Source organism: Bos indicus x Bos taurus, chromosome 15 (genome assembly GCF_003369695.1).
Source record: "Bos indicus x Bos taurus breed Angus x Brahman F1 hybrid chromosome 15, Bos_hybrid_MaternalHap_v2.0, whole genome shotgun sequence".
Classification (NCBI taxonomy): domain Eukaryota; kingdom Metazoa; phylum Chordata; class Mammalia; order Artiodactyla; family Bovidae; genus Bos; species Bos indicus x Bos taurus.
In genome coordinates this window covers 68,350,138-68,373,725 of record NC_040090.1, presented here as the reverse complement: position 1 = coordinate 68,373,725, position 23,588 = coordinate 68,350,138, and the positions used below count along the sequence as shown (strand labels likewise).

Sequence of the window (23,588 nt, the reverse complement as noted above, 5' to 3'; positions counted from 1 at the left end):
CTATAACAGACAGGAAATGATACCTAGAGCTCAACCACATGGGGAACATATGATGCATTCTCTAGCTGAAAATCTGGGGATCCAAGACTCACATGCTCAGGGTAAGGATGAAACAAAACAAAATCTGCTGTGTCCTCTAATACAAGAGTATTTTAAGAAATTTGCCTTTTGAAAAAAAAAAAGAGGAAACAACTGTTTTTTAAGATTTGCAACCATGGGCTAGCCCTCCTATGATTTGCAGTCCAAATCTGCTTTACTATTTTGGGCCAAAGTAACCTCAAGCCCTGACTTTACATTCTAATGGCCCTGGATTTGTGATGACCTAAAAAAAATGGAAGAAAGATATAAAATTCTCTACAGAAATCTATAGTTAACCTAAGTGTCAAAGAATTTGCCAAATTATTGTGCCAGGAAAAAGAGCAACTCATGGCAAGAAATGTATGGAGAACAAATGGGAAAAAAGACAGTGATTGAAAACCAGTATAATAAAATACAATTTATTTATATTTTAAGGCAGGAAAGGAAATTATTTAATATAAAATTCTCCTTATTTGTTTCTTTGGGCCTTCTCCCTCCCTAATATACACCGTGCATCTCCATTATACATTAACTAGAGCCCAATCCACTACACATTAACCAGAGCCCCTCAAGGATAGGAGTGCCTGCTGGCGCTAGCAATGTAACTTCTTAAAAGAATACTGTTTTTCCCCAGCTCTGAAGGGGTCATGGTGACTCGCTGTTCGCTTTGTACATGTTTACCTGAACCATGTATCCTTGGTGGACTTTATGTAAAACATCAGTAGTGAGTGTGACCCTTTGTCTCAATAATGAATATGATTATGCCTTTGATGTCTAACAAGTGGAATGGTTCTCAGAGCTTTCTGAGAACCTGCTTCCCAGATTATAACACTCAGTGTGGCTCAAATAAAATGTGCTTTTTCTTCTTAACTTGAAAGTTAATAGAGTTTCCATTGACAAGCAGAAAGAAAAGGTAGTCAAAAGAAGCTCATAAAACTTCAATATTGGAATTAGGAAACATAGACTATAACATAAGCAGGATTTTATATAAATATATAATGTAAATATATATTATGTGGTGGTGGTGGTTTAGTCACTAAGTCATGTCTGACTCTCGCAATCCCATGGACTGCACCTGCCAGGCTCCTCTGTCCATAGGATGTCCCAGGCAACAATACTGGAGTGGGTTGCCGTTTCGTTTTCTAGTGGATCTTCTCCACCCAGGTATTGAACCTGTGTCTCCTGCATTGCAGGCAGATTCTTTAGTGCTGAGCCACCACATGATATAAAAAAATCTCAAAATTGAAAATGCCTGCAGGGAAAAAATGATAAAAGCAAGAGCAACTATTAAGAAACTAACTCAAACATAGTGAAAGATCATTAAATAAATATTTTTAAATTATAGTATAATATATTTACCTAATAAAAAAATCAGCAAAAGAAAATTAGAGGGAGGGAATACATGAGAAATAAAAAACAAAAAGTAAAATGGCACCATAAATCCAACTGTACCAGTAAAAACATTAACTGTAAATTATTAACTAAGTCAGTCAAAGTGCATAAGGTTAACAGAAAGCAAAATTCAACTGTCTTGTCTACAGTAGACACACTTGATTCCATTAATAATAGATTAAACTCAACATCTAAAATCTGAGGTATATCTTTTTCTATGGAAAAATATACATCAGGCAAAAGGCAATCACAAGAAAGCTGAGGTGGCCATGCTAATATTGGACAAAAGAAACTGTAAAAAAATATTAGTAGGGATAAACAGGAACATTTTATAATGATACAAAGAGAGTGATCAAAAAGACGAAACCTATATGTATGTACCTAATAAGTAAGCACCAAATACATAAAAATAAAAGTGAAATAAAATGTTTAAAAATTGGATTCTGCTCCTAAGTAAAAAGGTATGAAAGCCACCTATACAGTCGTCTCCCTTACTTTTGGGTAAGAAACTACCTAAACAATCCTATACAGAAAATTAAAGATTGAAAATGGCAATATCCCGTCCACCTTCATAAGTGGCCTTGGAGTTCACGGGAGTCAACCCCAGCTCGGCAGTGACCTTAAGCAGGTGTGACCTTAAGCAGGCAACTCACCTCTTAGTTATCTGTATAATGAGGATCATAAACATTAACCCCTGGGCTTCCCTGGTCTTCTAGCAGTTAAGAATCCACTTGGCAGTGCAGGGAACACACACTTGTTTGATCCCTGGTCCAAAAAGATCACACATGCCGTGGAGCAACTAAGCCCGTGTGCCCCGACTACTGAGCCTGCACCTTAGAGCCCGTGAGCAGCAACTGCTGAAGCCTGCTCACCTAGAGCCCACGCTCCACGACAGAGATGCCCCGGAAATGAGAAGCCTGCACACTCAAAGGAAGAGTAGCCCCCACTTGCCGAAACTAAAGAAAGTCCTCAGGCAACCACGAAGACCCGGCCCAGACAAAAATAAAATAAATAAATGAATCTTAAAAAACAAAAACAAAACAAAGTAATATGAACTTGTAGTTAAAAAAAAAATGTGTAACCCCCCACGGGGTGACAGAGGATGAGATGGTTGGATGGCATCAATGACTCAATGAAAATGAGTTTCAGCAAACTCCTGGAGATAGTGAAGGACAGGGAAGCCTGGTGTGCTGCAGTCTATGGGGTTGCAAAGAGTCAGACATGACTTAGCAACCGAACAACAACAACCCCCAGGGAGTGCTGAGATTGCAAAATGGGATAATGTGTGTGGGAAATGTATGTGAACCAGCTTAATGGGCCATACAGCAGGTTCAATAAAGTTCACCTTCTCTGTGCTCCCCTTCTCATTTAGGACAATGCTATACATGTATTCTTCCTGTGAAAGGATCTTCTTTCTTACCCTATGCTGTAGAACTAGCTTTCTCTTACTCTAGCCCCGGCAAAGATTTAAAAAAAAAAAAAGTGGGATATCACTCTGAACAATGAGCCCCCCTCATGTATTATGGAAAGTTACTCTGTCTGTTTGAGTACCTGTTTATTTTCTGTTCCCTTCATATGATTCCACCTTGAAGAATGAAACTTTGTATGTTGGCATCTTTAACCCCAGCAACTGATCAGGTCCTAGTACTTGGCGGAATATTTTTTGGATGACTGAAGATGCCTGAAGAGTATGAGGAAACTCCCCTTCGCTTTTTGTTCTCTGGTTTATTTTGTCCCATCACTTCACACTTTTCCACAAAGCAGTTTTATTCCAACTCTTTAATTATGTTTTCCAAATGGCTCTGTGATTTTGGCAGTTATGAAAGCAGAATACTAACATAAGACAAAATCATTTATTCTCACGCATTATAACACACAGAAGTAAACTTAAATCTTAGTTCAACTGGCTCACTGTCTGGAGTCTAGGTCCTAGACTAGTATGCTCAATAAATAAAGCAAGATATTATATTCATAATCCCAAAGGAATGTAAACAGAATTTCAAGCAGAACGGCAGGGTTGCAAAAGCTGATGTCTAAATAATTGTGGTTTATGGTATATGCTATATGCTTTACAGACTTCACTTCAGTCGCTAAGTTGTGTCTGACTCTTTGCGACCCCATGAATCACAGCACACCAGGCCTCCCTCTCCATCACCAACTCCCGGAGTTCACTCAAACTCATGTCCATCGAGTCGGTGATGCCATCCAGCCATCTCATACTCTGTCGTCCCCTTCTCCTCCTGCCCCAAATCCCTCCCAGCATCAGAGTCTTTTCTAATGAGTCAACTCTTCGCATGAGGTGGCCAAAGTACGGGACTTTCAGCTTTAGCATCAGTCCTTCCAATGAACACCCAGGACTGATCTCCTTTAGAATGGACCGGTTGGCTCTCTTTGCAGTCCAAGGGACTCTCAAGAGTCTTCTCCAACACCACAGTTCAAAAGCATCAATTCTTTGGCACTCAGCTTTCTTCACAGTCCAACTCTAACACCCATACATGACCATTGGAAAAACCGTAACCTTGACTAGACAGACCTTTGTTGGCAAAGTAATGTCTTTGCTTTTTAATATGCTATCTAGGTTGGTCATAACTTTCCTTCCAAGGAGTAAGCGTCTTTTAATTTCATGGCTGCAGTCACCAACTGTAGTGATTTTGGAGCCCAAACAAATAAAGTCTGACACTGTTTCCACTGTTTCCCCATCTATTTCCCATGAAGTGATGGGACCGGATGCCATGATCTTCGTTTTCTGAATGTTGAGCTTTAAGCCAACTTTTTCACTCTCCTCTTTCACTTTCATCAAGAGGCTTTTTAGTTCCTCTTCACTTTCTGCCATCAGAGTGATGTCATCTGCATATCTGAGGTTATTGATATTTCTCTCGGCAATCTTGATTCCAGCTTGTGCTTCTTCCAGCCCAGCTTTTCTCACTTTACAGACTTACTAGGCAATAAAAGACTTGGTAAATCTTTAAAGAAGGAAAAGACAGAGTACGACTATTTCTGAGTGCTACATAATACTCTCAATTATTTTATTATGAAATAATGAAAAAAGTTTAGAATTTTATTAGTCATTCTGGAGGACTGCTGGCAACTAAGTGCTCTCAAATAGAATAAGGCATATGTAAGGAGTAGAGACATTCATTTCTTTTGGCCTCAAGGGGAGCCTATCTGTTCAGACTGGTAGAAAGAATAAATATAATACAGAAAAGTACTAAAACAAAGGAGCAAATAAATTTGAATAGGGGAAACTTTCAAAATGGCATCTAAATTAGACTTCTCTGGTCAGTTATGGCAGAAAGTGAAGAGGAACTAAAAAGCCTCTTGATGAAAGTGAAAGTGGAGAGTGGAAAAGTTGGCTTAAAGCTCAACATTCAGAAAACGAAGATCATGGCATCCGGTCCCATCACTTCATGGGAAATAGATGGGGAAACAGTGGAAACAGTGTCAGACTTTATTTGTTTGGGATCCAAAATCACTGCAGATGGTGACTGCAGCCATGAAATTAAAAGACACTTACTTCTTGGAAGGAAAGTTATGACCAACCTAGATAGCATATTCAAAAGCAGAGACATTACTTTGCCAACAAAGGTTCATCTAGTTAAGGCTATGGTTTTTCCTGTGGTCATGTACGGATGTGAGAGTTGGACTGTGAAGAAGGCTGAGCGCCGAAGAACTGATGCTTTTGAACTGTGGTGTTGGAGAAGACTCTTGAGAGTCCCTTGGACTGCAAGGAGATCCAACCAGTCCATTCTGAAGGAGATCAGCCCTGGGATTTCTTTGGAAGGAATGATGCTAATGCTGAAACTCCAGTACTTTGGTCACCTCATGTGAAGAGTTGACTCTTTGGAAAAGACTCTGATGCTGGGAGGGATTGGGGGCAGGAGGAGAAGGGGACAACAGAGGATGAGATGGCTGGATGGTATCACTGACTCGATGGACGTGAGTCTGAGTGAACTCCGGGAGTTGGTGATGGACAGGGAGGCCTGGTGTGCTGTGATTCATGGGGTCGCAAAGATTCGGACACAACTGAGCGACTGAACTGAACTGAACTGAAGGAGTAGAGACATTCATTTCCTTTCGCCTCAAGGGGAGTCTATCTGTTCAGACTGGTAGAAAGAATAAATATAATACAGGAAAGTACTAAAACAAAGGAGCAAATAAATTTGAATAGAGGAAACTTTCAAAATTGCATCTAAATTAGACTTTTCTGGTCAGTTATGGATGGAGTATGATAAATAGTTGCTCATTTAAAACTGTAACTCAGAAATTCTTACAGACAAAGTGTCTATGCCTGAAAACTCAAAGAGATTCATAGCTAAGTGGAAATAAAGAGGAATCTTTGTGGTCAGTCTTACTTATTTGCTTTACAGACAAAACTAGAAAGCAAAGCTGCAGGTGCTACTATAAATTAATCACCATAATATCACATGAATCCTTCTCAATCAATGAATAACAGGACTTGCCTGTTTACTTGTATGGGATGGTTTCATTTCAGGCTTCCTATGTGTTCTGACTCAAACAGTAGTACTGACTTAAAACCAAAGACGGAACCACATACAGCTGGCACGTTTGCCATTTTAGTCTCCTGGGTAAGAATATCAAACCATTTCCTTTCCAGTACATTATATAGAATTGCCAGGCCTTTAACCAAGTAAGAAAGACAGTAAAATAATAATAATAATATCAATAGTTTCTTCTTATTTCTTAGGACATAAAAACCTGCATTCAGCAATTAAAAGGAAGGAATTACTGACAGATACAATAATATTGAAGAGTCTCAAAAGCATTATGTTAAGAAAAAAGGAGCCGTATAGAAAGGCTACATACCGCTCCATTTCATTTATGATATTTTAGAAAAGCAAACTATAGCAATAGAAAGCAGATTAGTGGTTGTCAAGAGCTTGGAGTGGCAGGAGTTGTGTCTGAAGAAGTAGGAGGAAAATCTGGGGAGTGATGTACTTGACCACAAGACCTGGTTTCTAGATCCTGGAGTGGCCTTGGCAGTGCCATTCCACCAAAATCACTGGACTGAACTGACTAAATGTCATCAGGCTTCAAGCATGCAGATGAACAGGGTGAACTGAACACCTAAGACTGCTATCCACTCTGGGACCCAGACCTGTGTGCCTGTATTTCTTGTGCGTTAATAAATCCGATTGACTGTCTGACTTTGGATTTCTAGTTTTCCCACCACCACTTTGTTTTCAGATACAAAATTTATACAGATTAAGGTAGACTATAATAGTGGGAGAAGATACTACATACCAGGTTGGAGGGGTCATACTTGAGCATTGATTGGCTATAGATCACCCATACGGCAGCACCATTCAGGAAATTCTAGTGTCACGGCTTACACAATATCAAGATGACAGGCAAATCAGACTATCCAACGTTCCTACATACTCTTCCAATTTGATCATGGTTCTATAGGCCCAGATTTAATCTCAAGTATAATAACAAACAACTGGAATATGACTGAAATACTTCTTACTCTGCTTTGAGGAAAAGAAGAAGTGACAGAGATGGGGGAAAGAAGACAATATAGTTCGCTTAGATAATTATTGGGGATGGAGCTAGGTTTAGATGAATGAGACCAAAATGAATAAATAAATCAATTAACTATTCACAAGGGAAAAACCTAAAAATTTCAAGGTGATTTTCATATGTAATTTTGGCATAACAATGGTTTCTTTCAAATCTCTTTTCAATTTAGTAAGGTGGTTCCAATATAGAATCCAAGTAATATAAATGATAGCTATAAATATGCAACATATTATTTGGCTATTATTGTTAAAATTGGGCTTCCCTGGTGGCTCAGTGGTAAAGAATCTGCCTACCAATGCAAATTTGTTCCTTGGGTCAGGAAGATCCTCTGGTCAGAGGAAATGGCAATATACTCCAATATTCTTGCCTGGGAAATCCCATGGGGAGAGGGGCCTGGCAGGCTACAGTCTATGTGGTCACAAAAGAGCTGGACACGACTTAGCAACTAAACAACAGCAACAGCAATGTATGCATATTTATTCTTATTTCTCAAGTTTGCATTTAAAAATGGGGTATCATAACTTTGGAGGACAGCCTTCCTGCTCATGGTGATTAAGTTTTTGACAGCTGTGGTGGATTCCCCATTCCAATCTGGATAAACTCCTTTTTGAAGGGGAGGGTCGTGCATAGTGGGAGACCAGGGAGATATGCTGAGCTGTGCACTGGAGGCTCCTGATTATTTCTTTGCTTTTAGAGAATCAGAAGTTTCAAGACGGAAAAAGTTTATTCAAAAGATGCTCTCTTGGATTGAAGCTGAAAATTTTAAATAACACTATAAAAAGGCACTTTGCAGAGGAGTTTGGTAGCTAAGTAAAACATTTTGATCTAAGTGTTATTGATATAATGTGGATTTGTGGATTTCTCCTACAAGAATTTCTCTAAAACTAGAATTATCTACCCCCTCTTAAATATCAGCCATTTCCCTTCTTGCTATAGTGTCATTACCCTGAAATTATGTTTATATCAAAGGCATCTTTGTTCTAGAATTATGTTTCTGTTACTAATAGACATATATTACTTAAGCTACAGACAAACGGAAATAGCTAGAAGCTATGATAAAATCTGAGAAATACCGTGTGACATGCAGGATCCTAGTTCCCCCACCAGGGATTGAATCCTTGCCCCCTGCAATGGAAGCATGGAGTCTTAAACACTGGACCATTAGGAAAGTCCTTCAATAGTTATTTCAGTGACCACAACTCAAAATTATTACACTGATTTTCAAAACTAAATAATTTGTTGTTGTTGTTTAGTTGCTAAATTGTGGCCGACTCTTTTGCGACCCCATGGACTGTAGCCTGCCAGGCCCCTCTCTCCGTGGGATTTCCTAGGCAAGAAGACTGACTTGGATTGCCATTTCCTTCTCCAGGGGATCTTTCTGACCCAGGGACTGAACCCACATCTCCTGCATTGGCAGGCAAATTCTTTACCACTAAGCCGCAAGGGAAGTCCCACGCATACATTACAAAATGCTATAAACTGAGTCATCTAAGAAAATTCAGGGCCATGGCTACAAGAAGTCAAGAGCTGAAATCAATGGCCAGGGCTCCACATTGTTCACAAGTCAGCACTCTTTCATGTTACCACATCCCCTGTTGTTCCTTCACTGGGAATGCAAAGAATTAGAAGCTAGTGACACGATGAGGAACCTGGCACCAGATGGACTCATCAAGAAGAGCAGTTATGCTTTCTAGTTTCCTTCCCGAGCTCTGCTCAGAAGACTCGGAATCTTCTCTAGCTCTTGCCAACCTTATCCACTTAGGGACTGAATCCCACTTCTGCACTCCCAGCCCATTGTTGTGATCCTGCTTTAAAGCACGTGGATTGACTGCCTGAAACAGCAAGGTTACCACTACCCATCTGGCCACACGGACACTCTCGTAGTCAATCCACAAGATCAAAACTGCTATTAACTTGAATCTGTCCCTCACCACAAGGTCTCTGGGCTTTCGTTGATACCATGGTAAGAGCTACTGGCTGCCACCCAAAGACATTGCCTCTAGTGAGTCAATTACCCTTGTTGCTTACTTCCTGAAAGGAAAGTTATGACCAACCTAGATAGCACATTGAAAAGCAGAGATATTACTTTGCCAACAAAGGTCCATCTAGTCAAAGCTATGGTTTTTCCAGTGGTCATGTATGGATGTGAGAGTTGGACTGTGAAGAAGGCTGAGTGCCGAAGAATTGATGCTTTTGAACTGTGGTGTTGGAGAAGACTCTTGAGAGTCCCCTGGACTGCAAGGAGATCCAACCAGTCCATCTTAAAGATCAGTCCTGGGTGTTCATTGGAAGGACTGATGTTAAAGCTGAAACTCCAATACTTTGGCCACCTCATGAGAAAAGTTGACTCATTGGAAAAGACCCTGATGCTGAGAGGGATTGGGGGCAGGAGAAGAAGGGGATGACAAAGATGGCTGGATGGCATCACTGACTCGATGGACATGAGTTTGAGTGAACTCCGGGAGTTGGTGATGGACAGGGAGGCCCGGCGTGCTGCGATTCATGAGGTCGCAAAGAGTTGGACACAACTGAGCGACTGAACTGAACTGAACTGAAACCCGTCGATGTGGGAGACCTGGGTTTGATCCCTTGGTCAGAAAGAGTCCCTGGAGGAGGAAAGTGCAACCCATTCTAGTATTCTTGCCTGGAGAATCACATGGACAAGAGGAGACTGGCAAACTACAGTCCATGGTGTCGCAAGGAGTCGGACATGACTTAGCAACTAACTTAAGCCCCTCCCAGTCCCGACTCCTGCTTCTTTCCAAATGTCAGACACTGAGGTCCCAGCAAGCTTCCTGGTAAGCCAGTGCAAGACATGTGCCTCCATATTTTACAGATGAGAAAAATTCAAATTTAGAGGAGTTGAGAAGATTGCCCATTTAAGCAGCAAAAGATTAGGGAAACTTATGTAAATTAGGACAGAGGAGCATACCCACAGTTACTGCAAAACTAAAGACAGGGTACTATAATGAAAGATTTGGAATCAAATGGAGTTATATTAGAATCCTGGATCAGGTACTATCTGTAGGACTGTACATGCTTAACCTGTTTCTCATTTTTCTTATCTCTATAATGGGAAAAATACCAGCCTTAGTGATCTATTGTTACATAACAAATACCCCTACACAAACCCTAAAACAAGAGACATATATTATCTTACAGATCCTGTGGACCAGGAATCTGGGCTTGCCTCACCTTGGGGCCTCTGACTCCAGGTCTCTTAAGAGGTTGCAGTTAAGATGTCAGCCAGGCCTGGGTCTCCTCTGGAGGTTCCGCATCTGGCGGGCAGGACGCAGTTCCTCACTGGGTTGGCCAGAGGGCCTCCCCCTGTTTCCTGTCCCAGGGTAGCTCACATCCCGTCAGAGCAAGCAAGCTATAAAGCAGGAAAGGCCTCCAGAATGGAAAACCAGGCTTTTCATGATCTAATCTCGCAAGTGTCAGCTTTTCACTTCTACCATATTCATCTCTTCATTAGCGATGAGTCACTAAATCCAGACCAAACTCAAAAGGAGATAATTACACAAAGGTGTGGACTGCAGGTCAATGGGGGTTATCTTAAAGACTGACTACCACAATGCCTAACATGTAAGAGTTAAAAAACAGAAAAAGAAATATGTAAAGCATCCTGCATATACTAGGAGCTTAATAAATGACACATTATTAGTGAGCTACAATTTCTAGCCAAAAATCCTTGTTTAAAAGTAACAAATGTGTACGTATATACATATGTGTATGTGTGTGTATATATATATCTCCCAAAGAAGGAGGCTTGACAAATCCTTAGATGTGACTCATTTTTATCTAAACATGTTTTTGTTTGATCAGTGTGATGGTGGTGCCTCGTTGTATTTCAGATTAAGTTTCAGGAAGTAGAACAGAAATTTCTAAAGTGTTTATCTAACATTATGAGGAGGAGGAAATCACAGGGTATGAGGGGTGTGCCTAGTTGCTAGGAGAGCAAAATCCCTATAGAGACTGGACATTTAGGTTAGTTCCCTGTCTTGGCTATTATAAGCAGTGCTGCAATGAACATTGAGGTGCGTGTTTCTTTTCAGACCACGTTTTTCTCTGGATATATGCCCAGGAGTGGGATTGAAGTGTCGTAAGGTAGCTCTATTTGTTTTTTAAGGAACCTCCATACTATTCTCCATAGTGGCTGTACCAACTTACATTCCCACCAACACTGTAAGGGGTTCCCTTCTCTCTACACCCTCTACAGTGCTTATTGTTTGTGGATTTTTTTATGATAGTAATTCTAGCTGGTGTGAAGTGATATCTCATTGTGGTTTTGATTTGCATTAATCTGATAGTGATATTGAACATCTTTTCATGTGTCTATTGGCCATGTGTATGTCCTCTTTGGAGATATGTCTATTCAGGTCTTCTGCCCATTTTGGAGTGGGTTGTTTTGATGCTGTTAAGCCCACAAAGGTCCGTCTAGTCAAGGCTATGGTTTTTCCAGTAGTCATGTATGGATGTGAGAGTTGGACTGTGAAGAAAGCTGAGTGCCAAAGAATTGATGCTTTAGAACTGTGGTGTTGGAGAAGACTCTTGAGAGTCCCTTGGACTGCAAGGAGATCCAACCAGTCCATTCTAAAGGAGATCAGCCCTGGGTGTTCTTTGGAAGGACTGATGTTAAAGCTGAAACTCCAGTACTTTGGCCACCTCATGCGAAGAGTTGACTCATTGGAAAAGACTCTGATGCTGGGAGGGATTGGGGGCAGGAGGAGAAGGGGACGACAGAGGATGAGATGGCTGAATGGCATCATTGACTCGATGGACATGAGTTCGAGTGAACTTCGGGAGTTGGTGATGGACAGGGAGGCCTGGCATTCATGGGGTCGAAAAGATTAGGACACGACTGAGCGACTGAACTGAACTGAACTGATGTCCTCTTCGGAGAAATGTCTATTCAGGTCTTCTGCCCATTTTGGAGTGGATTGTTTTGATGCTGTTAAGCATCATTGGCTGCTTGTGAATTTTGGAGACTAACCCCTTATCAGTCACTTCATTTGCAAATATTTTCTCCAAATGTATGGGTGTCTTTTCATTTTGCTTACTGTTTTCTTTGCTCTGCAAAAGTTTTTGAGTTTAAGTAGGTCCTATTTATTTTTGTTATTTCCATTATTGCTGGAGATGGATCAAAAAAAAGATGTTGCTGTGATTTATGTCAGAGAGTGCTGAACATATATACTTTTTGAGTGCAGAGTCCTTGCCTTAGTTTCATTTACAACCCCAAGTCCTAGCACAGTATCTGCACAAAGCAGACACCCAAGAAATGTTTGCAAAATGTTGTTGAAATCCATTTCCCTATAAAATAATTCAGATTAAGACTTGTAATTCTCATGATCTAACAGAGCATTCATTTTTAGCATATTTAGGGAAGATTCAGTAATTTTCAAAAAACATTAAATTGAAGATCTCAGAAATACAATTCTTTACAAGTTACTTGAAATAGTTTTCCAATAGGGTTGGTTCCCCATGACACTAACAATGTACTAAATGTTCTTTATCCCTTCTATGTTTTCCTCTGACTCTTCCTCAATGGAGTCAGTTGGTGATTATGGCTATTTAAAAAAAAACAATAAATTTCTCTAAAAATAGATTCTGAGTACAGTTGAAGCATGCTGACTGGAAATAAAAAAAATAAAATAATCTGTCACAATGTGATTTTTTACAAGATGAGAAAGAAGGATTCACAAGAGTTCAAGAAGCTGTTGTAATCAATTAAGGGGCACTTCTATATTTCTGCTGAAATGTTAGTTTATTCCTTGTTAAGTTCCTGACTGTGTCAGTGATTTTAAACTTCATGATTTCGCTCCCCATTTGCCAAAGGATGCTGCATTTCACATGGGAACGAAGGTTTCTCTGGAGGACAGGGGTATTTAATGGCAGATCTTACACTGTCCCTTCATTCTCCGGACACATGTTCCTCCTTTATCCTGTTTTCTTTGTCATCTCACCGTATCTTCCCTCTCCTCTTTTGCTACCTTCTCACTTTCTCTTCAAGCACTTCGTACTCATTTACCCCAACATCTTTTTTTTCTCTTCCCACCTCACATATATTTACCACCAGTTCTGCTTTATAATGCATTTCTTGTAACTCTTTCATTATGGAGTCCTCTTTTCCTGTCACACCTGCTCCTACCCTCACTGGCCATCATCAGTTTTCAGTACTTAAATGAGCACATCGGTGTGCGTCTATTGGAGAAGGGAAACTAGGGGCTGCCCCTTGGACAGTCCAAGTTCCTCTTTTCCCCTTTTAATAATTTGAGCATCAGCAGTTAAGAAAAGAGATACTTCTGCCCACCATCACATTCCTAGACTTTAGTTCATCTCTTTTATTTTTTAGTTTTTTGGCCATGATGCACAGCCTGTGGGGTCTTAGTTCCCTGACCAGGACTCAAACCTAGCTCTTGGCAGTAAATGTGCAAAATTCTAACCACTGGATGGCCAGGGTTAACTGGTGGTTAACCAGGTGGAATAATTCCCATTATTCCACCTCTTTTAAAAATGGTATTATTTAATTTAGAGCACAGAAGCTAGAGACAGTACAGAGGACATCTGAGCACTTAGCAAAATAAACTGGAATAAGAGAAAAGAGTATGCTACTTACACCCTTGGAGATGAATCACTGGGTTAAAGTGAAGAAGCCGGCAAGAAAGAGCAGAGGGCAAGCTGAATGAGACCTTGTGTGGTTCAGAAAAATCAAAGTCATCACATTTCAGTTTACCAGTGACCTTACAGAAACCCCTTGACCAAGAAACACCCAATGTATCACTGCTGAATTCACTAGTGCCTGGGGAATATACATTATAAAAAAAAGAGAGTCATTTTTCATCTCATTGCTTTAATCATTTTGTCAAAATAATCTGAACTTGGGTACATAAATACTCAATTTGTATTAGAATGTGCACCTTAAAAGTCCCTGAGAAACATTTAAAAATGATTGAAATGTATTCAATGCAATTATTTACCATACTAATTGCCAAGGACTTGGCTCCCTTCTCTGATACTTAAGGCATGTGATGTATCATACATGTATATACACACAACATCAAAAAACTTAAGGTCATGGCATCCAGTCCCATCAGTTCATGGCAAGGAGACGGGGAAGAAGTGGATGCAGTAACAGATTTTATTTTCTTGGTCTCCCAAATCACTGTGGACAGTGACTGCAGCCATGAAATTAAAAGATACTTGCTCCTTGGAAGGAAAGACATGAAAAACCTAGACAGCATATTAAAAAGCAGAGACATCACTTTGCTGACAAAGGTCCATATAGTCAAAGCTATGGTTCCAGCAGTCATATACAGATGTGAGAGTTGGACTATAAAGAAGGCTGAGCACTGAAGAATCGATGCTTTTGAATTGTACTCCTGGAGAAGATTCTTGAGTCCTTTGGACAGCAAGAAGATCAAACCAGTCAATCCTAAAGGAAATCAACCCTGAATATTCTCATTGGGATGACTGGTGCTGAAGCTGAAGCTCCAATACTTTAGCCACCTGATGCGAAGAATCGACTCACTGGAAAAGACCCTGATGGTGAGAAAGACTGAAGGCAAAAGGAAAAGGGACTGGTGGAGGATGAGATAGTTAGATAGTATCATTGACTCTACAGACATTGAATTTGACAAACTCCAGGAGATAGTGGGAGACAGGGGAGCTTGATGAGCTGCAGTCCGAGGGGTTGCAAAGAGTCAGACATGACTTAGCGACTGAACAACAATATGTTCACATATATAATGTATAATATTTATAATTACATATTCTATATAAATATATTTATTTTATATTAATGCCACATCAGAGTCGCCCTCTCTGGTGCCTGCATTTTGTGTGTGTGTGTGTGTGTGACAATTTACTGATGCTGCATAGTAAATAATTTCCAGACTGGAAGGCACTTAGGGAGGTAAATTCGTTCTTTAAGCCCTAGGGTGTCAGTTAGTAGAGTAAGGGCAATGGAACTAGAAGGTTGTGAGAGATGATGTTGTCCAACCCCCTCATTTTTCAGTTCAAGTGACAAAGGCTCAAAGGGGTTGTTGCACAAGCATGTCTGGTTCTGCCACTATTACTGTGAAGTAAAACTGGAAGTGTTAGTAGCTCCAGTTGTGTTCAACTCTGTGACACCATGGACTTTAGCCTGCCAGGCTCCTCTGTCCATGGAATTCTCTAGGCAAGAATACTGGAGTGGGTTGCCATGCCCTTCTCCAGGGGATCTTTTCCATTCCACCCGAACTCGGGTCTCCTGCATTGCAGGCAGATTCTTTACCATGTGAGCCACCAGGCAAGCCCCAACTATTACTGTAATCTTAGACAAGTCCTTAACTACATCTGGACTTCCACTCCCTTCTCTGTAAAATGGACAGGTGATCATCACAGCTAACATCTCTCAGGTGCTTCCTATGTTTCCCATACTGTCCTGAGTACTCTAAGTGTCTAATTCTCCCAACACCTTCATATATTATATATAATTACCTTCAATTAGAGATGAGACTATCAAAACACAGAAAGCTTAAATAATTTGCCCCCGATAAGACAATTGGGAAATGTTGCAAAGCTGGCGTAGTAATCTAGGAATAACTAGCTCCAAGATTCTCAGATGCCAATTCTTAAATCCCTTCTAAGAAAACTCCATCAGGAAGCTTCTCAAATTCCTCTAGCTCTGAAAGTCTACAGCAGAGTTAACAAACTATGGCAACGCCTTTGTTTACAGATAGGCAGTGGCTGCCTTTGCACCACCAACAGCAGAGATTAGTAGAGGCAATAGAGATTGTATTGTCAGTAAAACCTGAAATATTTACTCTCTGGTTCTTTACAGAAAAAATGTATCCTGATACCTGCTTTAGAGCTTTGAAAATTTAGAGTACACTGAAACTGTACAGGATTTTACAATTTCAAAGCACCTTGGCAAATGTCAACACATTTAATCCTTGTTTTGCAAGGGTCATTCACTCACTATAAAGGAGGAAGTTAATTTAAGTAACTTGCCTAATCAGGGTCACAGAGGCAGTGGCAGAACCACATACCCAGGTTTGGACTCCAGATTGTGAGCTCCTTCCATGAAGCTACCCTATCTCTTCTAAATAACTGCTAAGGAAGGGTTTGGAAACTGGAAAAGACCTGTGAATACTGAAGGTGAGTCAGACTGTCTTCCTGTTGTCAATATCATTCCAGGTGCACTGGTAATTAAAGTCATCAAGCACTAAAACTAGTAAATTAAATTTGTAATAAATTGGAAAGAAAAGTTTAAGAAAGCCATTTTAGAATGTGATCTATTTCTATGTATTTTTGTACTAACATATATGAAATTTTAAACTGCTCAACTTAGAATGACTTGAAAAATGAAATTACATAAAATGAACAATTGCCCATTTCTCTTGCTATTTGATGAGATTAGCCTTAAAATAAATTTTTTTCCTTACCTAGGATTTTCCCATGAATAAAACTGCAATTATACCTTCCTCATGCTTAGCAATAAAAAAATACATGGTTAGTTTTAAACAGACTTAATACTAAAGAGAGTAGTAGTAAAATAATACTTAATATAACTTAACAAAAACTTAATATAACAAAACAAATTTAAAACAAAATTTTTTTCAAAGAAAGCATAGGTGCTTCTTCCTACCCTGCAAATTCAAGCTCAATCTAAACAGCAATGATGCATCTTGAATAGCAAGTATGGCTAGCTTTAGGGATTCATTTGAAATACATGATACGAGGTCACTTGCTTTTTATTTCAGATATATTCTGTAACATATCTTGAGATTTAATTTCATAATCCATATAAGCGGATATGGAGGCACCCTGAAATCACTCCAAGAAGGGGAAAAAACCCTATTTTTCTGTCACCAATTGAGTCACCACTACGTGTTAGACACCTTTTTATGTATTCTCTGAACAGCTCATAAGCTGCTATGAAGCCAATTCCTGCACCATTTTACAGATGAGAAAACTGAGGCCCAGGGTTATTACCAATTTGCCTGAGGTCACATGGCTGGAATTCAAATCTAAGCCAGAGTACCTTCAAAATCCAAACTATCTCCCAACTGTCCCATGTAGATTTCCAATAACCCCAAGATCATTGGCCAGTAAGTCATAAATAGTTATTTAAAGAGTAGAATTTTTCCTTCTTTACTGAATGACTCTACTTTGATACTGTAGTTCTGCCCATGCTATAATATTTCAATGAGAAATTTTATCCAGGGATTTCAATTTCTCTTTTTAAGGAAAAGGAAGAACTGAAGCACCTAGATTTTAGTGAGTTTTTCAAGTCTGCAACAAATGCTCACAGACAAGTTACTTCATGAATCAGCTCATTGTACTAATCAAATGCAAAATGACTGTTTACAGCAGAATTCTGTATAAACCTAATTAATGTTGGACCTCATCCATAATAATTAGTCACTGAAGGTGCTTATTATAATAAATCAAAGAGGAAAAAAAGAGCCCATTATTTTAGGCTTTAAATCAACTGGCTTTCTAATAATTGATTTATGGTACTATTAATGTCACTTTATTATTTATTATTAATTTAATACATTAATAATAATTATTATTAATTTATTATTAATGTCACTAATTTATTCTTCCTCTTCAAATTAGGAGTTTGGGATTAACAGATACATACTATTATATGTAAAACAGATAACAAGGACCTACTGTATATCACAGAGAACTATATTCAATATCTTGTAATAAGCTATAATGGAGAAGAATCTGAAAAAGAATATATATACCTATAATATATGTTATAGAGAATGTAGGGCTTCCCAGGTGGCCTTAGTGGTAAAGAACTGGCCTGTCAATGCAGGAGACATAAGAGACTCGGGTTCAATCTGTGGGTCAGAAAGAATGTTTACCCACTCCAGTATTCTTGTCTGGAGAAACCCATGGACAGAGAAGCCTGTAGGACTACAGTCCATAGGGTTACAAAGAGCTGGACACGACTGAAGCTACTTAGCATGCATAGATAATATACGTATTATATATTACATATATATACACAACTCAATCACTTGGGTGTATACCTGAAACTAACATCACATTGTAAATCAACAATGTTAATTAAAAAAAAAGAATGTTACTTTAACAAATAAGTTCTGCCAATTGCTTTCTGACAAAAGTAGATTTCAACAGCCTTAATGATAGGGACCTTGTCTTACATATTTTTGTCTTTCTCACACTCAGGGTCTCACACAGTGCAGGTACATGGTGACACCTAACATGCTGTTCATTCGACAGTTTTTAGTCAATGAATATAGTTTCAAAGTTGGTCCCACAGCACAGTCTCAAGGGCCATAGAAATGTTTGTATCTGGATGGTAAAGAATCTGCCTGCAATGCAGGAGACCTGGGTTTGATTCCTGGGTCAGAAAGATCCCCTGGAGAAGGGAATAGCAACCCACTCCAGTATTCTTGCCTGGAGAATCCCATGGACAGAAAAGCCTGGCAGGCTACAGTCCATAGGGTCACAAAGAGTCAGACATGACGGAGCAACTAAGCACGTCCACGAACGTACTACTGGGCAGACCAGAAATCCGGTGGCCCCAGGCAGAATTGCAGATTTTTGTAACAAAAGATAAAGTTTTACTGCAGGCACAGATTTAGTTCTATTCCCTAGCAACCATTTAACTTCAAACTGACAAGAGTCAAAAACTGCCATTAACAGCCACCAGACTTTTTTCCTTTTGCATGATTCCATAATACAGTGCAATCTCACTCTCTGTTCTGCAGAGGGGTAATGCCAGCACCCCTGGAGGACTGACTTTCTGGGTTTAAATTTCAGCTCCCGTAAAGACACAAAAATAAATAATTCTGTGGAAAATGACAGTATGGCTTCCTTTTCTATGTAAACACAGGCTGGATTTCTGGGATGAAGGGAGAAGAAGGTTGCTTCTGCTTTATTTTCACATCTATAATTATGCTTTTTTAAAAACCCAGGTTATAGAAAAACGGATACAGAAGAAATCAGGAGATGATTATTCACATTGTAAAGGGATTCTCCACAGGGTTCCATAAACACTGCGCTCTCTTATAACAGTGGATTTGATTAAAAAGCGGCCTTTCAGGAATACATTTGTATAAAGCGAGGTACACCAAATATTCACTCTCCCTCTTCTCCAAGGACAATCCAGCATCTTGTTTCCATTCATAAAGCAGGGGAACAAACAACAGTAGTTGTTACTGAAGTCAATGGAGTCTTGGATCACCCTCCTCACCTTTCTTAGGTGATGAGGCTTTGAGGAATCCAGGTACAAAGAGTAAGACCCTGGTGGCCACAGTCCCTTCACTATCCTGCAACAAGGCTCTTTCTAAAACCAGGGTTTTGCAGCATTTGGCCCAGGGACATGTGACTGGAGGAGTCTGTGAAATTTGGACTCAGCACAGGTCACAAATATAGCCTGTGGCTGATGAGGAAATTCAGAGCCACAGACCATGGTTTCTTGTAGGTAAGCTGTTTCCTCACCTTAAAATGAGGAGGAAACGTCCCCTTCTTCATCCCTGAGCTCGGATGCCCTCGGACAACCGCGAGTTATGCAAAAGCCATGAGCACCCAGGATACTTCCCACCCAGTCTTTGTGTTGAATGACATTAATTGGTAAATCAATTTGTTCCCATAGATTAAAAACGGGTATTTAGGAAATGCAGTCCCACGACTTGGCCGTCAAGGAGAGGCACCGCAGAGCATCCAGACATGGCTTCCAGGGTCACACCCAGGGGGACAATGACCTCACTGTTGAAACCAGCCAGCCAAGTTGGGGACGCTCTTGCGTTGGTTCCCAGCCTTCTGCACAGCCTGGCAGGCCAGGCACCAGGGCTCATCCCAGAAGGAGGTGACATGCACGGCATGGCTCCGGCGCCACCTGAAGTAGCCGCGATAGACAGTCGGGTTGCGGTCCAGGAACTGCAGGTGGGCGGCCAGGGAGGAGGCAGAAGGGAAGTCGTCCACGTGGATGAAGGCATTGGAGGGCACGAAGCGCTCGTAATTGGTACGGTTGGGGCCCAGCACGACCGGCACGGCCCCGGCCAGGAAGGCGTTGCGCCACAGCTTCTCGGTGATATAATCCAGGTGCTGCGAGTTCTCGAAGGCCAGGTAGAACTTGTAGCGAGCCACCGTGTGCACGAGCTCTGCGTCGGGCAGCGGCTGCCCGGGCCCGCCCTTGCCGAACACGTCCACGGTCACGTATTGACTCAGCTGGCGGTAGTAGCGCACGCGCGCCTGGCGCTCATCCCAGTTGCTCACCACCCAGGCCACCAGCCCCTGCTTCCGGGCCAGCGGTGGGACCAGCCCCGGCGGCTGCTCGCTGGGATGGGTCCTGGGGTAGAGGTAGCCGTAAGGCACGAAGATGTCCGAGTCGGCCCTGTAGGAGAGCGTCCAGTTGAAGATGTTACCTGACAGGCCCTGCAACCCTGGGGAGTGGGAGGGCGACTCGAAGTTCATCCACACCCAGCGCTGGCCCGGGGGCCGGGGGCCCAGGGCGGCCGAGGTTTCGGCCTCAGCCTCTTGCCCCTCGTCGTCCATCACCAGCCCTTCCCGCTCCTCCACCGGGGGCATCTGGACGCCCCAGGGCGGGGGCCAGTCCGGGGGTCCCTTCACCAGGTCTCGGTGGTGGAAGAGCACCGCCTGGGCCTCCTCGTAGGCCGCGCGATCCGTGTGCAGGACGCAGCCGCTGATGTTGAAGCGCCGCTGGCAGTCGGGGGGCGGCCTGCGGGGGTTGTGTCGGCCCCTGAAGGGCTCCCACCACAGCAGCACGTTCACCGGCCGCGGCGGGCTGGGGGACGCCCAGGGCAGAGGCGGCAGCTGCTTCCAGCAAACGTAGATGGCCACGGCGGTGGACAGCAGGCTGGCGGCCAGCAGCGCCAAGTGGGTGCCGGGCAGCCCCGGACCTCCGCGCCGGGCGCCCCGCCGGCCCCAGCGCGCGCGCATGGCGAGCGCGGGCAGAGCCGCCGCCGCCGCCGCCGCCCGCCGCGCGGCCGCGAGCGTGGAGCGCCGGCGCCCGCTCTCATGCTGCTGCAGCGGCTCCAGCCTTCTTAGGCGCTTGCCCCCCGCCCTGGAGCGCGAGAGGGCGGTCCCGGGATCTGAGGACGCGCGGGTCCTGCTCTCCTCCCCGCCGCTCCCCTCCCGGCGAGGTTCCAGGGTGAGGAGGGCGGACCCGACGACCCAACCTGGCGCCGCTGGGTCCCTCCCCTCCACCGCGTCGCCGGCCCGACCGGCCCGGCCAGGCCCCGGGCGCCTCCTGCGGCACCTCCGTCCGCTCCTGCGCCCCTCCAGGGTTCCTGGATTTCCCCTCCGCGGCCCACCCCGCGGCTCCGGATGCTTCTCTCCGCACACCCCACGTCTCGGCCCGAAATATTCCCTCCCAGCTACGCCCCAGCCCTCAATCGCGGCGGCCCAGACGCTTGCCTTCCAGGGTGAGGGCCGGGCTCACCCCCTGGCGCTGGCAGGCGGCGTGAGACCCTCCCGAAGCCTCGGTGGCGGCGCGAGAGGAGGCGGGCACCGGAGAAAGGCGGCCCGGGGGTGGGACCGGGGAACCGCTTCCTTCCTCTTTTGCTGTCCAGGGTCGGTTACGCCTGCGGGAGGGAGGGAGCCCGCGAGGCCGAGGTGCTGAGCGGAGGGAGGCGCAGCCTAGACCTCGTGACCTGCCGCCGACCCCCGCAGGTCGTGCACTCGGCCTCCTCGGCGCGGCCACAGAGGTGGTGCATTTTGTGAAACCAAGTTTTCCAGGAAAGCCTGCTGTCAAAAAGACCTTCGCTTTGCCTATGCTCCAGCAGTGGAGAGAGAATTGTTTCTGAACAATGGAATTGTTCTGTTTCTTCCCTCCGCCACTGAATGAACGCTTATGCCTGCTGGCTCAAAACTTTCTTTGTACCAGGGCTAGGAGAACTCATAAACCAAACGTAAAAATGTGGCCCTTGTGGCCATTGTCCTCAGGGAAATCCCTGCCTATTCAATGAGATGGATGAATGAACGCCACCTTTTTTTTTTTAATTTTTTATTCTAAGCACTTAAGAAACGGCTTATCTGCACTTAGGAATAGGAAGATCATTCAAAACACAGGACTATAAAATGATGACTAAGATAAATATCATAGCATCCAAGTTTAGGATATAAAGGATAAGTATCACAGTGGTACCTTCTGGTTGATCAACGAAGCAACCGAGGCATCTACCTCCACAGTGACTTAAGGAGTTTTTTCCCTATGGCTTGATTTTGAATTTCTGGATTTTGACCTTCATTTATGTAACTAAACTTTTCTTCAGCAAATTTCTAAATAGGGCATGGGTGGGCTGCTGACCTGAGAAGAGCAGGCTGTTTTGAGAGAATTTTTAGAGCCCAGCGGTGCGTGGGTGGTGTCCCAGCCCACTGCCAGGTAAGTTACAAGATGTTAGGGAAGAAATAGACTTGCTGGGAAGGGGCCAACCTGACAGGTGTTTTTGATGTTATGCCGTATGGATTTATTGTGAAGAACTTTTTCATTGTAAACCAAGTACAGATTGTAAAAGCTTCCATAAAAATGGTTTCAGGTGGCACTTCCTGCCTGGCTACACTGACAGCTTGGAAGCTGAAAGAACAGTGTTAGGTGCTCTGGCTATACCCATCAACCTAGTGATACTTTCTCCTACACCAAAACTTTTTATAATGTTTTTCTTTCCATAGAATCACTTTTCAAGATATTAATAGTTAAGCAAATGGGCTTCGAAATAAGATATCTCAGTGATTCTTCAGTTTATTTTTAATTAGAAAGAAAAAACTATAAATGAATGAATAACTTCCTTTCAATCAAAGGAAGGAAAGCACATGTTGGGTTTTCTTTTTATAACGATTCGGAAATCTATACCTTTATGCCCATCCTCTCTCCCCCACTTCAGTAAAATGAGACATCATAGACAGAGCCTAACACTGTGTTTGGCATTTGGTAAATGTTAATCTGCTTGCTTATTTATTCAGTTTTCCCTTGTTGTTGTTCAGTTGCTCAGTCACGTCTGACTCTTTGCAACCCCATGGACTTGCAGCACACCAGGCTTCCCTGTCCTTCACTATCTCCCTGAATTTGCTCAAACTCATGTCTGTTGGGTTGGTGATACCATCCAACCATCTCATCGTCTGTCGCCCCCTTTTCCTCCTGCCCTCAATCTTTTCATAGCATCAGGGTCTTTTCCAGTGAGTCAGCTCTTTGCATCAAGTGACCAAAGCAATGAAGCTTCAGCTTCAGCATCAGTCCTTTCAGTGAATATTCAGAGTTGATTTCCTTTAGACTGACTGGTTTAAGCTTGCTGTCCAAGGGATTCTCAAGAGTCTCTCCAGCATAACAGTTTGAAAGCATCAGTTCTTCAGAGCTCAGTCTTCTTTATGGTCCAACTCTCACATCTAGACATGACTACTGGAAAAATCATAGCTTTGACTAGATGAACCTTTGTAGGCAAAGTGATGTTTAGGTTTTTAAAATACGCTGTCTAGGTTTGTCATTGCTTTTTTTCCAAGGAGCAAGTGGAAATGGCAACCCACTCCAGTATTCTTGCCTGGAAAATCCCTGTGGACAGAGAAGCCTGTTGGACTACAGTCCATGGGGTCAC

The 23,588-nt window shown here is 42.6% G+C and overlaps 1 protein-coding gene across 1 annotated transcript; it reads right to left on the bottom strand.

Annotated features, from left to right (window-relative positions):
* Positions 1–18,886: 18,886 nt before the first annotated feature.
* FUT4 (fucosyltransferase 4) lies at positions 18,887–21,636 on the bottom strand. Its single transcript, XM_027563863.1, has one exon. The coding sequence runs from the start codon at positions 20,938–20,940 to the stop codon at positions 19,744–19,746; it is 1,197 nt and encodes a 398-aa protein (XP_027419664.1). The 5' UTR covers positions 20,941–21,636; the 3' UTR covers positions 18,887–19,743.
* Between the last annotated feature and the right edge of the window lie 1,952 nt (positions 21,637–23,588).